Genomic DNA, 16,692 nt, shown 5'->3' with positions numbered 1-16,692 from the left:
CCAACCCATCCATCCATCCATCCATTTATCCATCCATCCATCCATCCATCCATCCATCCATCCATCCATCCTTCCACCATCCATCTTCCATTACCCACCCACCCACCCATTCTAGAAATATTTACTGAGCACCTACTGTGTACAGACCCTCTTGAAGGCAGCAATCAGCACATTAGAGGTCCGGCTGATACTAGTTTGGTGCTAGAAGGATGAAGGCGAGGACAGGGCACTTACCAGCAACAACGATACTCTGATTGAATGTTTGCTATGCACATTGCCTTATTTAACCCTCACAGTGCCTGTATGCAACAGCTGCCCCCACATCCCCACTTCACAGATGAGCAAACTGAGGCTCCACTAGAAAGTAGCAGACACAAGAGGCTGTGCTTTTCTTTCTTTTTTTTTTTTTGAGGCTGTGCTTTTCAACTTTCCTTTCTCTTTCCCTCCTTCCACCTTCCCACTTATGCCTATTTATTTGACAAGAAAGAGAAATAACCAGAGAAGGCAACACCCAAATGGCCAGTGATGGTGTTATAAGCCAGGCAACCATATGTCGTGGTTTGCTGGGGATGGTCCCAGTATTCACCAAACATCACCACCTAGTAAATAATAATGCCTCCTACGCTCGCAAACCTGCCCCAGTTCAGAGCCAGTTAAAGCCATGTAAGCTCACTTCCCACTCTGGAGCTCAGAAAAAAGACATAATATTGAGAGAGCGCACGCAAGAGAAAGAGAGAGAGAGAGAGAGAGAGAGAGATCCTGAGGATGGAGCAATCACTGAAGGCTTCCTAGAAGAGTCGGGGCTGAGTTGTACCTAGAAGAAAGGAGACACCTCCTATCAAGGCCCTATGCCTACAACCCAGGCGAGTGCTCAGCTTTGTTCCTCTGTTTAAGATGGTCTGGATCCCAGAAAGTACAGGCACGGGTCCGGGCAGTTTGGGGAATGGGGCTTTGGGCTGCCTGGGGCAAGTTTGCTACCAGCCATGTAGACAAGCAGGTGGGGCCAGCCTGGCCAGCCAACAGAACAAAGAAGGGACCAGAGTTGGGGCTGTGCTTGCGTGATGGAAGCAGAGAGCCCCCGACGGTCCCTGGCTGCCCACCTAGCACCCATGAGGCAGACGGCACCCAGAGGTACTGCCCCAGCATTCCCTGGGTGGACAAGGTGCCCCCCTCCCATCGCCACAGGTTCCTCATTGCCTGGCACTTGCCTGTCCTGGCAAGTCTGGGGCTGTTCTTGGCCTGGTAGAGGACCTGGTGCCTGGAAAGCGACAGCCCATTGTCCTCCTCGCCAAAGCCCTGCAGCTCTTCTGGAGAACCTTCTGGACTTCTTAAAGTTCAAGAAACATTTTCCCAAATGGGGTTGGATTTCCTGTAACTTAGGACACATCTTATCCCGCATGGTGGGTCAGGATGCAAGCTCTGTGCCCCACTTTCCATCCCAGTTCTGCCACTCAACTGACCTGCCCAGGGACCCCTGACATGTCACCTGACCCCTCTGCGCCTCAATCTTCTCATCTGGAACATGAGGGGAAGAACAGCACCTATGTCACAGACTCTTGTGAAGATTTAATGAACTGGCATCTGCCAAATGTGGCAGAGCCTTGGTATACAGTAGGTGCTTGCTAAACGCCAGCTGCTCTGGTCCTGCCTGTTGCACAGATGAGGTGCACAGCGGAGGAGGGACCTGGAATCTGAGATGCGGAAGGAAGATAGTCCCATCTGACCTCTAGCCCTCTCCAACCTCTCCAACAGGTTTGGCAGATCCTGCTTGCATACTGTTGGGACAGAGAGCTCACTACCTGCCAGCCGGCATGCTTGTGGATGGGCAGGGCAGTGTGGTTCCATTGTCAGTGCTCCTTTCTTATTCAGATTAAATCCAAGCCAAGGAGTGGAGGCTCAGGACCAGAGTCCGGGTCTCCCATCTCCCAGCCCAGGGCCCTGCGCGTCACCTGTGCTGGCCAAGAAGCTGGCTGTGAGGGGAGGAAGGGGGAGGTGGAGAAGCCCTCACACCCCACCTAGTATGGGGACGAGGAGCTCTGGGGCTTCCGTGTCACCTGTGGGGTGCACACTTGTGCCCTCCCAGGGTCTCCCTGGAGGCTGAGCCCCACCACATGTGTTCCCCTTGCTCCTGAACTCCTGGATCTACCTGACTCCTCTCCTGACCCTTCCTGCCCTTTCCTCCCACTTCTGGAAGCAGGAGGTAGCTCGGGAGACAGCTCATCCAGGTTCTAAATCCTGCTCTGTCCCTGGTGACTGGGTAGGCCCTGGCAGGGGCATTGCCTTCTCTGTTCCTCAGTTTCCTCCTGTGTAGGAAGGGACCGTGGATTTAGTGACCTCTGTGGGCTTCCAGGGAGCTACCTCTGCCCTTTGCCCCTGGCAGCTGGGAGGATGTCAGGCTCACCTGTGCTCACCCACAGGTACCCGGTGCCAGCCTGTGTTCTGTAATGACACAGTGGGAGGAGGGAGCTACCCATGGCAGAGGCACTGGGGACATGCCCAGGGAGGGCCCCCAGGGGCTGCGGCACTTGATGCCATACCTCAGTGCTCAGCCACGCCCCCTTAAGGTCCCTCTGGGCTCAGACTGGGGTACTTGAGGACATCATGTCTGTCTGCTGGGCCATGCTCCTGCCCCACACATGCATTGTGGTGCCCCTGAAGCCAGGACACGCATTGCTCAACGAGCCACAGCTCAGCACTCGATTCCCCCCATCTCTGTCTTCTGGAAGTCTGGGCACCGTCCCAGGACCCACGACCCCCCGCCACGGCCCAGCGTGGGGCCATCCTGGGGGACTCACCCGGCAGGAACACTTTCCACTTGGGGCTCTTCTGGTCCATGAGAACTGACTATCCCAGCCCTGACCCCCTGGCCTGGCCTGGCTGCCTCAGAGCAGCTCCTTTTGGCCTGGGGAGGGGTGAGGGGTGTGGCACAGTGGCTGGAGGAGCAAAAAGAGACTCTCTCTTGGGTCTATAGTTCAGGTTCAGGAGCAAACTCCTGAGAAGTGAGTTGAGAGAGAGAGAGAGAGAGAGAGAGAGAGAGAGAGAGGAAGGGAGCAAGGGAGAGCAAGCCACTGCACAGCCACAGGGGCAGGCAGGACGCAGGCCCTCCTCCTGCCCCCCTAACCTCCACCCGCTGGCACACACCCCAGAGCTACAGGCAGAAGCCCGCGGGCTCCAGAGGGTGGCGGGAGCTGGGAGCTGCACGGCCACTTCCTGCTTTCCCTGCAAACTCTGGCCTGTACTTCTCCCAGCAGAACCCAGTGGACCGAGGTATTTACTGTACATGGGAGAACTGCTATGCCCTGGGGAGCAGAGAGGACCGTAGATCCCAGGGGGAGGTGGGGGACATGTCTCACACACGACCCACCAAGGGCATCCTTGTTCATCCATATTATCATTCAACAGTCTATTCTGAGCACTCGCTATGCACCGGGCATGTGTCCCATAGGTGCTCTGATGACCCCAAACAGCAGGAGCCCCCCATGAGGCATTCCCGGAAGTCTGCAACCCCAAGGGCAAGCCAGAGAGAAAGGGCCGAGGACAGCTCAGTGAGGCGCAAGGAGAGGTGCTGGCTTCGTGCCTGGGACGAAGGGGCTTCAGGTGCTCTGTGGGAGGAGGGGCTGCAAAGGGGAAGAGGAGGAAGGGAGAATGCTGGAACAGGGTGGGGGCAGGCCCTGTTGGAGAGGAGGGGGCAGCTGAGCAGAGAGAGGCAGGGTGGGTCATGCCCTCTGAGGGCAATTCCGGGGGCGGCCCACCCGGGCCTGTGGTCTCTGGTGCCCTGCAGAGACTTGAAGAGGTGAATGAAGAAAAGCGCGGGAGGGAAGAAGCCTACCATCGGGGTCTTAGCTCTCGGGTCTCCTCCCTGAGGAGCCTCCTCTCTGCCCTACAAGGGTCTCGATACCCAGTTCAAGAGCTGCCTCCTTTCTGGAGCCCCCTACCTGCACTTCACTTTCTCTGCCATCCTGCTTCTTGTAAGATGCGATCTTGGTGTATTTGGGGATGGAGGGATGGGCATTCCCTCGGGGTGGGGACCAAGGCTCAGCTGCCTTATGGCACAAGCTGGGCCCAGTGTGCCCGAAAGTGGGCCTACAGGCTACTTCATGGGGTGCAGTGGTGGGAGGCTAGGCGAGAGCCTTATTTGGGTCTCTGGGGTGAATCCCCTCCCCGAGAGCCAGGGTGGGCAGCAGAGCAGGGAGACGGGGTAGGGGCCGCCCAAGGGCTGTGGCTTAGGCTGCGGTCCCAGTGCTTTGTTGCACCACCTGCTGGGCCAACGCCAAACTGCACCTAGGACCTGCGGCAGCGGGTGAGCACTCAGCCCCTCCTGGGACACTCCCAGTGAGGGTGGCCTGGGCACCCCCATCCCCATTCTGAATGTGGTGGTTAGTAAAACAGATCATTCTCACAGCAACAGCCCCATGAGAAAGGTTCTGTTATCACCCCCACATTCCAGAAGCGTAACAAGCTGACCCAGAGTGGCTCCGAGAACACCTGCTGGGGCGGAACCGGTCCCTCCCGGTTGCATAGCTGTGACCGCTGAGGGGCCAGTCCTGGCAAAGCCCCCACAACGGTGGCTGGTGCAGAGTCAGTGCTCAGTAAATTTCTATCTCCTGGTACCTTCCTCACCAGCTTTCCTGTTCTTCAGTCAGGAGCATGGATTCCACATCTCCCGGGCGGCATCCGACCAGCTCAGCCAGCAGAATGACTGGTGTGGCAGGTCAAAAAATGGCTTCCCAAAGATGTCCATGTCCTAATCCCTGTAACCTGTGAATGTATCATTTTACGTGGCAAAAGGGACTATGCAGCGGTGTTCGTTATGGATCTTGAGATGGGAGATTATTCTGGATTATCTGGGTGCGTCCAGTGCCATCTCAAGAGTCCTTATAAGCAGGAGACAGGAGGGGGTGGTAGGAGGTGTGGTGACAGAAGTCAGAGGGTGTGGTGAGGCGGGGCCATGAGCCAAGGAACGCGGCTGCTGGAAGATGGAAAAGAAAACGGATTCTCCCGTGGAACCTCCAGAAGGAACACAACCCAGCCCACACCCTAATTGTAGCCCAGGGAGGCCTGTGTTAGACTTCTGACTTCCAGACTGTAAGGTAATTAACTTGTGTTGCTTTAAGCCACGAAGTTCGTGGTGACTTGTTACAGCCCTCCCAGGAAACTAATACAACTAAGAAAAAAATTGCTCCCAGACACACAGTACCTGACACACAGCAGTTGCTCAATCAACGCTCTTCTCTATGTGCGCCATCTAGGGCGTTCACAGCCTCTCCCCAGACGCATCCAAGTCCAGAGGGTAGGGAGGAGAATGGACCAATCATTCACAAGAAGCTCTGAAGTGGCCTTGAGCCCAGGGTAATCACACTGAAACCTTGAGGAAAAGCAGGCAGCCTGTAGTTGCCAGAATTCTATATTTTAGAGCAGGGCCCTGAATAGGCAAAAAAGGTTCTGCAACGGAGTATGGAGCAAGGACCTGCTTGGAACATCAGCCCTCTGACCAGGAAGTTCAGGAAGATACACGTCCCCTTTGCTTGCAAGAACCTCGTGTTCTCTTTACCTCCTCCGGTCGTCCTGTCCCCCGGTACCAGCTGACTTAAAAACTTGGATTTACTCAACAAGCATCTATCAGGCAGCTATGATAAGCACCGCAAGAGGCGCCAGAGAGATGAAGAGGACAGTAAGTTAGAGGCCCTGCCTTCCCGGAGATGGCATGTGTGCTGAGCACGGGCTGCCTCAGGGCCTTTGTACTTGCTTGTCCCTTGGCCTGGAACCAAGACCATCTCCTCAGCAAGGCCTTCTGTGGCCACCACTTCTGTCTCCATGTCTCTTATCCTATTTTTCTTCATGGCACCTGTCACCACCTGGCATCACACATTTATTTGCTTATTCGTTGAGTCATTTGCTTTTCTCTTAAATGAAAGTTCTTGGGGGCAGGAGTTTGTATCCTTTTTGTACACTGATGGGCCCCCCAGTGTCTAACACTTTGGCACAGTGTAGGTGCTCCATAGATATTTGTGAGCAAACGCACACACACGGCGGTGTAGAGGCGGAGACAATCCCGTAAAAGGGCAAGCGTAACTTCACTGGATTGGAATCATAGTGAAGATACAAGCAGGGGCTGCAGGGAGAGACGCCCGATTTTCAAATGGTTTCTGCTCTTAATTAGAAGGTGATGGGTGAAAGTCGTTGTGTGTGAGCACAGTGAAAGTCTTGCAAATCATGCTCTTCAAGCCAATTAAAACCACATGGTGCCAAACGGTGAGAGCCCAGGTCTCCAAGTTTCTCAGCTTGAACCCCGTCAAGGGGAAAGCAGGGTAGTGGGTAGGTAGAGGCCATGGCCGGGATGGTGGACAGGTGGGCCACAAGTGCAGTAACCCTTGGAGGGGTGGTCTGTGCCCCATTACAGGACGCCAGCTTCCTGAGGCCCCCAACACTGCTCCCGAGACACTCTCCCCTGAGCCCTGAAACAGTCATGCCCGTGGCTCAGCTGACCTCTTCTTGTCCACCTGAAAACTTGACCATAAACTTATTTGGAAAGAAAGTAGACTTCAGGGCAAAGAGACCCCCTTAACAGTAATTTTGGTAGGTATAAAGAGCTGCTTCTATCTTTGTGCCATTAGGAGCTGCGTTTAAGTCAATGCTCAGTTTATCGGTTTATTAAATTGCCCAAGTTAAATTCTTTTTTATTTCATGGAAAGCTGAATCAGTCAGACAGACACACAGAGTCACACACTAGCCAAGAGACCAGCTGAAAGCAACCAGACCTGGGTAAACAGGAGCAGTCATAAACAGCAGCGGAAAAGGTCTTTAGGCCCAGCACGGAAGGGGGCCCAGCACGTAAGTCCCTGCTAAACATTCAAAGATGCTTCTGGGGAGAGATCGACTTACAAGTAAAGAGCCTCTCCGGCTGCCTGAGCTTCTAAACTTCCTGCCCTGACTTGCAAGCTCTGAGCTCCCCAGCGTTACAAGAAGTTCCCAAGAAGATAAACACGGTGCTAGTTGGAGAGAAAACAGACTTTGGATCCCAGCTCAGCTGGAGACCTACAAGGGAAGAGAGAGGGGTGAAGGGGGCAGAGAGGCACTCGTGCAGCATAAGGTGCCTTTCCATCAAAGCCGGGAAGAAGGGGGGTCGCGCGCAAGGCTGGAGAAGCGGCAGCCAAACCCAGCCGCTTGTGCCCTCCAAGCAGCTGCCGCCTGGCAGCGGGGGCAGGAGTCTTCCAGCGCCTCCATCAAAGCACTCAGCACCAGCACCCGCTCTAAGCAAGGCCTGCCAAGAACTTCTCAAGGCCTGAGCCAAGTACCCAAGTGGAGGCCCTGCCTCCCTGGCGGAGGAGGTCCAACCCTGGCCAGACAGCCAGAAGCCTGTTTGCCCAACAAAGAGACAAAAGCCTTCCTGGGGCCAGGACTTCGGATGGTCACCAGCTCGCACTCCCTGCCGTTACCATGAGCCAGACACTGCACTAAAGCCCTGGACGTGGATTGACTCTCGGACCCTCACAGCAACTGGAGGGAACCAAGGCACAGAGAGGTTGTCTGTCTAATACAAGCTCGGAAGGAGAAGAGGGAGGATTTGAACTCTGGGAGTGCCTGCCAGACTTGTAAAGACATTTACACCCTAATCACACCCAACAAAGACTCATTTAAACAGAATGGCTAGAGAAGAAAGGAGGAGAAACAGGAAATAGGCCCCGATGGACATGGCTCCGATAAATGTTCACCTTCCAGGCCCCAGGAACACAGCTGTGACTTAAGACTCAATCTCGGCCTGGTTTTCTGTGACCCGACTCCAATCCCTTCGGGGGTTTGTGACTTCCACTGTCTCTGTTGGTGAGGATGTTATTAAGCACGTGAGAAGCTGTTCCATAGCTCATAACGGACAGCCAGCCGCCGTGCGGCACAACGACGGGACCACCACTCAGCCCTGCAGTGTGGCAGCCCTGATGGCCATTCAGGGAGCACGCTCACAGAGAACACAAGGAGAATGGCACCCGCTGGAGTTGTGAAGTGTGCTACCCGCGCTGCCTTGCATGGCAGCCCTCGGCGTTCGTCCCATGTCACGGATACTATGCTACAAGGAAGGTTTCATGTGTACCACACCTACTCGGCAGTTGGAGCAGCTAAACGGGGAATTTTCTGAACCGTGCAAAGGCTCTGTAGCTGGGAAGTAGCAGCCCTGAGACTTAGACACTGGAACCTGGGTCTCGGACACCAAGCGACACCCTCGTTTATTCCCAGAGGGTGTTGCTTCTCTCCCAAGGAGGCGGCGACAGCACAAAGGCAGTTGTTCAGGAATGCCTTTTCCCATCAGTTGGTGATAAATTAGGAGTGTCCTCTCACTGGATTTTATACCACATGCGAGTGACACATGAGAAATGGATCTTCCTCTGATTAAAGGCTTACGAATATTGGGAAGAGCTGAGCCGGGGGCTCACCGCCCTACAAGGGAAGGCTGCCTCATGGTTGCACCCATCTCCAACCAGCGGGAGACCTGTGGTCACTCCAAGGTTCGAGCCTTGCCTGCCAGAGGAATCCCAGCCCTGGAGGTCCCCAGTTCCCCCGCAGCCCTAGAGATATACTCCTTGCAGCCAGCAATTGACCACACCCCACGCGGGCACTCTGAATGCTGCATCTGAGAACTACAGAGCCTCTACCTTGCAGATTGGCCATGTGTGTCCCTGGGGGCACAAGGTCCAGCCACCTGGCCTGGCACGAGGGCCCTAGTGTGACAGCTTCCTTTCCCTGGCAAAGTCTGCTGTTACCACATATCAGACTTTTGCAGGGAACTGGAGGTCAGAAATGGACGGCAATGGGTAGTTACAGCCCAAGGCAACAGACGTACCCCCCAACCTACATGTCCACATCTCCCAGGAAAAGGCGCTGCCCCAGCCAGCCCTGGGTGGGAGCCATCATTGCAGGGGGCGGGACAGACAGTGGGGAGACGGGGAGGGGTTCAGAGCTCTAGTGACAGGGAGCAATAGGGCTGAGCGTGCGTATGTGTGACAGAGTCTGGAGGCCTGTGTGTGCATGTGATTCTGCATGTCTGTGTATCCGTGTGTCTATGTGGGTACCCTTGGATGTGGTGCATTTGCCGGGCCTGTGTCTGCCCCTGAGTGTCCCTGCGCCTGTGTGCATCCTCGTGTCTCAACATGCTCGTCCCCTGCGCCCGCCTCGCCGTCCAGCTGGCAGTGCACAGCTGGCCCGGGGGCTGTGCCCGCCCGCCCAATGAGAGGTGGCAGGTGTGTAATAAACCATTAGTCACTGTCACGTTTCTGAGCAGCAGCGGCCTCCCTGGGAGGGGCCTGACAGTGGGATGGTGCTCCTGGCAGGTCTCTGGCTGTGAAGCTGCAGCCCTACCCTCCAGGCAGCGCCGCAGCCTGACAGGGAGCAGCTGGCAGACGGAAGCTTTATGCCCCTGCCCTGCCCCAGGCAGCCCCAGGGCAGGGGGCTGGGCCTTGTGTGTGCCAGCCCAGGGAGGGGTGGGTCGGGACCCCAAGGGTCGTGGTTTTACAGGATATTACCCAGAGCCGAGGGGCAGCTGGGATGGAGAAGGGAGGTCAGGGGAGCAGATTCCGAGGTGCTCCACACTGCCTGGAGGAGGCGCCAGCTGCGTGACCAGCAGTTACAGGTAACACCAGCCAGCACGACAGGCACTCAGGATGCCAGGACCTGTGCTGAATGCTCCTCGTGTCCTGGTGAATTTAATTCTCACGCCTTCCCTGTGAGCCAGGCACTTCCTTTAGCCTTCACTGCCATTTCTCAGAGGACAAAACTGAAGCATGGAACAGAAGACACTTGTCCAAGGCTCTGAGTGTGCTGGGCGATTGTGGGGAATGGCTCCCCCAAAAGCATCCCTGCCCACCACCCACAGACCCCTCTTTGCTAACTGACCATCCCACACCCATCTGCCAGGGTCTGGAGGCCCCTCAGAGGGCTGCGTGGCCATAAGCTCCTGGTCAGCAGGATCGTCCCTGGCCCAAAGCCCAGCCCCTTCCCTTTGTGAGTCCATGTCACAGAGAAAAAGAGGGGGGTACTAGGGTTGCCCTGGAGATGGATGTCCCAGATGGAAGCCCCAGACCTGAGGACCTAAGGGGGCAGAGCTGGCCAGCTTACTCAACCCCTACCCCCCACCGTTCCCCCACCTGCCAGCCTATCTACTGCCAGCTCTGGCCCATCTCTCGAACAAGCAGTGCTTTCAGACAGCTGCCCACCCAGTGGGCTGGCACAGGGGCAGGCGGGCTGGAGTCTTGGGACTCAGTCCTCTCAGGGGGCAGTGACGGGGCAGTACACACACAGAGACCCACTGTGAGGGGTCTTGCTGACAGAAATATGGCCCCAGGGGTTGCTCTAGGACCCTCCCAGGTAAGAACACAGGTGTCTGCCATATGCCAAAGTCAGCCAAAGCGTCCGACCTGGGATCCACTCACTGCCCCCAGCCCAGGGTCCATAAGCCCCACAATCAACTCTGCAGGATCCGTACTCTCAGGCCCCTCATTCAGGAAGGGGGCTAGCCTCTCTGTCATCTGGACAGTGAGGACGTTTGACGGTGCCAAGATGGGCGGACACGGTCTCCACGGCTAGTAAGGTGGGAGTGAAACGTCTACACGCGAAACCAGTGGGTAGTATCTTCCCCTAGCCGAATGCTCTCATCCCCTCTGGCCCAGCTGAGGGTAACACCCACAAGAGACACGTGCCATGACGCGGCACACTCACAACTGAAAAACCCAGAAGCCATCCATGTGCCAGGGGTGGGAGAGTACACGAGGGATTGAGCCATACGTCAGAATAGTACATGATAGAGAAAAAGAGCGTGCGACGGCAGCTTGCGATAACACATGTGCACCTTGCAACGCTGAGTGAGGGGAGCCAGGCCCGGGACACAGAGTTCTAACCAACAGGAAAACTGGGCCATAGGATGTTTAGGCAAACACAGGTGCCACAGGAAAAGCAGACGCGACACGGTGGTTCCATTTGTGGGGTGGAGCACCAAGGTCGATGAACAGTCTAGTGCCTGGGGGGGTAGTGGGTTCATGGGTCTCCACGACACCATTTTTAGAATGAATGAGTGCATACAATAGAAATAGAGATAAATAAATACAGTACAACAAACAGGCCGTCTGAGAAAAAAAGGATGAGTGGGATCAAGAAGGAACATGAAAAACAATTCAAACTCGGGTACAGGAGACTTAGCTCCTAGCATCTCCACCAGACTGTGGCACCCATGGGTGGAACTCTGAGCCTGCACTGGCTTTGGGGGCCCCCTCCCTGCCAGGGGCAGCACACTCCATTTCAGTTTCCAGAGATACAAAAGAGCTGGCCTTACCTGTGCCCGGAAGGTCCGGTCCGGCTCCATCCAGGCTGTTCTTCTGACACCGAGCTGGCCCCAGCTCCTGGGCGGTCTTGGAGCCTCTGAGCAGGCTCTCTGCGGGGCCGTCCAGCCGGGGCTCGGGCTCCCGGGCAGGAGGCTGGACAACAGGCGGTGCCTCGAGAGACGCAGTGGTGACCTGGAATGACAGGAGAGTAGACATGGTGAGTCTTGGTCGTGCCTTCCTGGAGGTGCCCAGTGAGTGGGCCCCCTGGGCTGCTGGAGACCTCCTCCCCCAGGGTGGCCTGGCCTTTGCAGTCAGCGACTCAGCTTGGCTGGCACGATGCGGTGGAGAGCTGGTCCCTAGTAAAGCCAGTGTGAGTGTCTTCCCCGCCCAGCAAACCTTGCCCAGGGATGCCAGGCTGGTCGCTGGGCACTGGGGTTCTACCCGCAGGCCCTAGCTCTACCCAAGCCCCCTCAGCTCTGCATGGAAGTTGGTAATAACTACCTACTAGTCAGTTATAAAGATTAACCTAGTTAATCTTCAGTTCACCCAGCATTGTAGCCATTCTGTCACTACCTCCAACCCTTTTTTTTTGTATTTTTTAAATTGTGGTAAAATATACAGGACATAAAATACAGCATCTTGACTTTTTTTTTTTTTATAAGGAGGGCACAGCTCACAGTGGCCCATGCAGGAATCAAAGCAGCAACCTTGGTGTTACTAGCACCATGCTCTAACTAACTGAGCTAACCGGCCACCCCATCTTGACCATTTTTAAGTGTACAATTCAGTGGCATGAAGTCCCTTCGCGATATTGAGCAATCAGCACCACCATCCATTTCCAGAACTTTCTCTTTATCCCAAATGGAAACTCTGTACCATTACATACTAATGCCCCATTCTCCCTCCCTCCCTCAGCCTCTGGAAACTACCACTCTACTTTCTGTCTCTATGACTATGACTGTTCCTGGCTGTCCCATCACTTTTTCACATCTGGGGAAACTGAGGCTCAGAGAAGGGCAATAGGAGTCTGAGGACGCCAATGCGGGACGAACCCAGGTCAGCAGGGCTTCAGATCCTGGGCTCTCTTCTCTGACCCAGAGGTCTGGGCAGGAGGCCAGGACCCCGTGGTGGGCAAGGGGGTGAGCTAAGCTCCTGCATGGGTTTTAGGGCCTAAACAACTAACTGCAGCTCCCTGGGGGCCAGTCCCAAGGACTGGTGTCCTCTCACTTCCTGATTATGAGCTCTAGGGCCAGCATGGCTATAGAAAAGCAACTTCATGTTGATCCAGTTTTTTCTTTCTTTTCTTTCTTTTTTTTTCTGGGCGGGGGGCAGGAGTGCTATAAAACCAAAGTGCTTGAGAGAGATGGATGGCTCAGAATTCCTTGGGCGAGCACAGGCTCCACCAGCCCTCCATGCGAAAGACGGATAAATTTACCGTTTGTTTCCGGGAATGCTTTAATTTATGGGATCCATATGGTGACACTGCCCAGACCACAGCCCCCACAAATCCCACAGGCGTGCTGGCGGCTTAGGCTGGAGCCAGAAGAAGGCGGCACCTTGGCCCAGCACACGTCATTCATTCACTCACTGGCTTGCTCAAGACTCAGGAGGGGCCGTCAGCATGGCAGAGACCCTGGAGCCCTGTACAGACCCCACCCTGGCAGCCTTCAGCTGCTCTTGCAACCTTGCCCTAATCATTTTGGAAAACTATGCCAGACAGAGTTGCTGCATCCGCCATTAGTCACAGGATGACCCTTCCAGGACTATCAGGATTTGAACCTAAGCAGTTGGGAAAAAACTTGGCTGTTACAAAGCAATCAGGGGCGGGGCTACACAGCTTTAAAGCAGATGTAGCAGCAGATGGGAGAGAGAATACTATTGGGCAAGAAGTGCAGATGACAAGCACTACAGTAGTTTGAGAATGGGAGAACTCCCCAAGGGTCGAGGAAATCCAGGCAGGCTTCCTGGAGCAGGTGGAATTTGAATGAGGCCTTCAAAGGGAACAGGTTTTAAAAGGGAGGAGGGACAGGAGGAACAAGAGATTCTAACACACATCCCTATGGGGGCCAGGAGGGTAAACCATAAACCATGCACTGGGTGGGTGAGATTGCAAGGCAGCCCCACTCAACACCAGTGGGGGTTGCATGGAGCTACTTGAGCCCCATCTTTCCAGATCTGATTTTTCAAGAGGAGGCAGGGAATCCATTTTTAAAAGCTGTACTCTCATTATTACTAAGTGTTGGCAACTAATCAAAAATACATTAGAGCAGTGTGTGACCCCCTCCTACACCGCTGGTGGGATTGTAAAATGGTGCAGCCACTGTGGAGAATGGCCTGGAGATTCCTCAAAAGGTGAACAATAAAGTTATCCTATGACCCTACAGTTCCACTCCCAGAGAGATATGCACAAGAACCACAAATGTGTGTCCACACAAAAACTTGTATATGAATGTTCATAGCAGCCCTCAGACACACAAACACAACAACCCAGAAAAACTTGGAGATGGGTCCTTCCCCAGTCCAGCCACCAGGTGCGAGTGCAGCCCAGCCAATACCTTGACTTGCAGCCTATGAGACACTAAGCAGAGGACCCAGCAGTGCTGTGTGATGATGAATGCATTGTAAGCTGCTAAATTGGTAGCTGTTTGTTACACAGCAGTCGATAACTGATACAACCTGTAAAACTCTAGGATATTACCCAGCCCAAATATAAATGTTTGCTAGCACCATTGCATGCCAAGCTGCGGCCAGAAACCCGAGGGGACCGATGCCAGTCCCTCCTCTGACCTAGCTCTTCCCCCCACTTTGATTCTCCTTGGAAGTAAAAGGATTTCACCCTCCTTCTCCTGCACTTGTCAGCAGTGCCCAGGACTTCCGGTGCTGGGGGCTTGGTCAACATGAATGGATGGGCAAGGCTGCCACAAAAATGCAGTGCTGTGAATATGGATTATCTCACACTAGCCTCATCTTAGGGGGAGGCAAAGGTTGTCTGAAAGACCATTGGACGGAGGCAGGAGCTGCCTTTCCTCACCCTTCAAAGCCGAATTTACAACAATTCATGTCTAATAAAAAGCAGGCGCTTGTACGAACACATTCACAGTGTCTTCTCTAGCAGAGCCACAAGTTCCAAGCTCAGGGCTGGTCTTAATTTAAAGTACTGTTAGGACTGGGCCTGGGACATATATTTCCCCATCACCCTCTACCCCCGGAAAGTGGCAGCATCTCAGAGCTCATGGGGTCCAAGGACAGAGCGAGGTAAACACTATTGTTCTCTTTATTTCCCTGGACCAGGGCCACTGCATTTAGAGTGTTAGTTAATGAGGAAAGGCCAAAAGGGGGGGTAATTCCCAGGGTTCTTTAGCATAAAAGGGGATGGCTGCCCACCACTGGATATCCTAATGAGCTCTCACAGTGTTACACTTTCTCCAGGGAATAAGTGGTCTCTAAGCATAGACTCAAGGTAGATTCAGGACGTGGGGGTGAAGTGGGGGAGAAGGCACACACTATCCCCTGCTCCAAAGAGGACCACCATGCCATGTTGTTAGCGCCTGGTTTGATTTTATTAACTGCATTAGTTCATGAGATCCCCACATCTGACAACCTCTGCTCTATTGTTTTCTAAAAGTTTTATTGGACATACAGTTCACCCATTGAAAGTGTACAATTCAATGGCTTTTGATATATTTGTGGAGTTGTGTAACTATTACCAGAATCCATTTTAGAACATTTTTATCACCCCAAGAAGAAACCTCACACCCATTTGCAGTCACTCACCACTCCCCCTCCCCCGGTCCCTGGCAACCACAATGTCTTTTCTGTTTGTTTGCCTGTTCTGGACATTTCACGTAAATGGAATCCTACAATATGTGGCCCTTTGTGTCTGGCTTCTTTCACCCAGCATCATGTCTCCTTAGGCTCATCCATGTTATAATGTGCAAACCATGTATTTTTAAAAACCAGGGAAGTTCCCGTTTGAGGGTCCACAGCAGCCCAGAGGCTGCTGGACAGAGGGCCCAGGATTTCTCTCTCCAGCAGCCTCTCTGGCAGAGACTGGTGGGTGTTCCTGGAGCCTGTTTCCCGCTCCCTCCCAGCTACCCAGCCAGTCTCCATCTCTCAGCCTCCTTACAGCCACTTTGCCCAGCTGGGAGACCTTAGCAAAGTGACTTAACCTCTCTCAGCCTCAGTTTCCCTTTCTGCAAAACGGGAGTGAAAATACAGTGACTGCCTGCCTCCCAACGGGATGGTGGAGGGAATTAGATAAGCTGTTTCGGTTCAAGCACTTGGCACATAGTAGGTGCTCAAGAAATGGCAGCTGATCTCATGATGGGACACATAAGCATCAGGAATAAGAGTCAAAGGGGCACAGTGGCTGGGGAACCTCAAAAGGCCCAGAGGGGTGTGTGTTAGGGAAGGCCTCACGGCCGTGGCCTCACACACTTTCAGCCCCAGCTGGCAGGGCTGCCTTCTAGGCCCCTTGTTAACTGCTGGAACTCTGAGACAATCGAGGGTTCCCTGAAGTCAGGAGGGTAAGATCTGGGGTGTGTGCTCCCCCCCTTTCCTGAACACCCTGAATCTTCTCTTTCTTCCAATGTAGCAGACCTGGGACTGAGTCCTGAGTTGCTGCTGGCATAACTATGTAAGAGTAACAGGGAAGTCATGACAGCTCTGACCTCAGTTTCTGCCTCTAGACAATGGTCAAGTAATACCTTTGTGGAGGAAGAAACTGAGGCACAGAGAAGTTCAGTCAGCTGCCCAAGGTCACCCAGCCAGGCAAAGTCAGAGCCGAGGTGCAAGCCAGTGTTGTGTCCTGACAAGTATCTAGAACCCAGAGCGTGAATGTGACAGGAAACAGACTGGAGGAGACAGAAGACGAGACGCCAGAACCCCCAAAGGCACATAAGAACACAGCATCACCTTTCTTTCACCCCAAGGAAAAATCAGGCGCAGGTAAGAAGCCAAGTTTGGGGAGCAAAGCTACCTCCCTCCCAAACATCGATGGCCAGGTGCATGCTTTGGCTGGAAGGCTGGGTGGGCACCGCTGGGTTACGTCCCAGGCTGGCCAGAGACCTCTGCCACCTGCCAGGGACATGTAGGGCACAGGACTGATGCCGTCTGCCTGGAAGGGAAATAAGGGGACGTGGGCCAGCCCTGCCACGGGGGTCCTTCCTCTCCCTTTCCTGGTCCCCACCAGAGCTCAACCGCTCTGCTGCTCAATCCACTCTGCTGGGATTTCCTGTTCTGGACTGCAAGCAGGTGCATCAGAGGCCAAAACCCAGTATTTTACGCCCCTTAATTCCTTGTCACAGTCTGTAATGGCAAGCAGAGAACTCTAAATATTGCAATAAAGGGACTGATAAGGTTCCAGGTCAGGGAGAGATGGAGCTGCCGA

General features: G+C 54.3%; 1 protein-coding gene across 4 annotated transcripts in view; it reads right to left on the bottom strand.

The window, feature by feature from the left end:
- The window catches only part of GSE1 (Gse1 coiled-coil protein), a 418,445-nt gene that overhangs the window by 251,546 nt on the left and 150,207 nt on the right, over positions 1–16,692 (bottom strand). For all 4 annotated transcript variants that reach the window (XM_081030562.1, XM_081030561.1, XM_081030560.1 and 1 more), the window contains exon 2: positions 11,315–11,495. In XM_081030562.1, coding sequence (XP_080886688.1) covers positions 11,315–11,495 — 181 coding nt within the window. The remainder of the gene's footprint in view (positions 1–11,314; positions 11,496–16,692) is intronic.

This window comes from Rhinolophus hipposideros, assembly GCF_964194185.1.
Source record: "Rhinolophus hipposideros genome assembly, chromosome: 21".
Taxonomy (NCBI): Eukaryota; Metazoa; Chordata; class Mammalia; order Chiroptera; family Rhinolophidae; genus Rhinolophus; species Rhinolophus hipposideros.
This window is presented reverse-complemented; position numbering and strand designations above follow the sequence as displayed.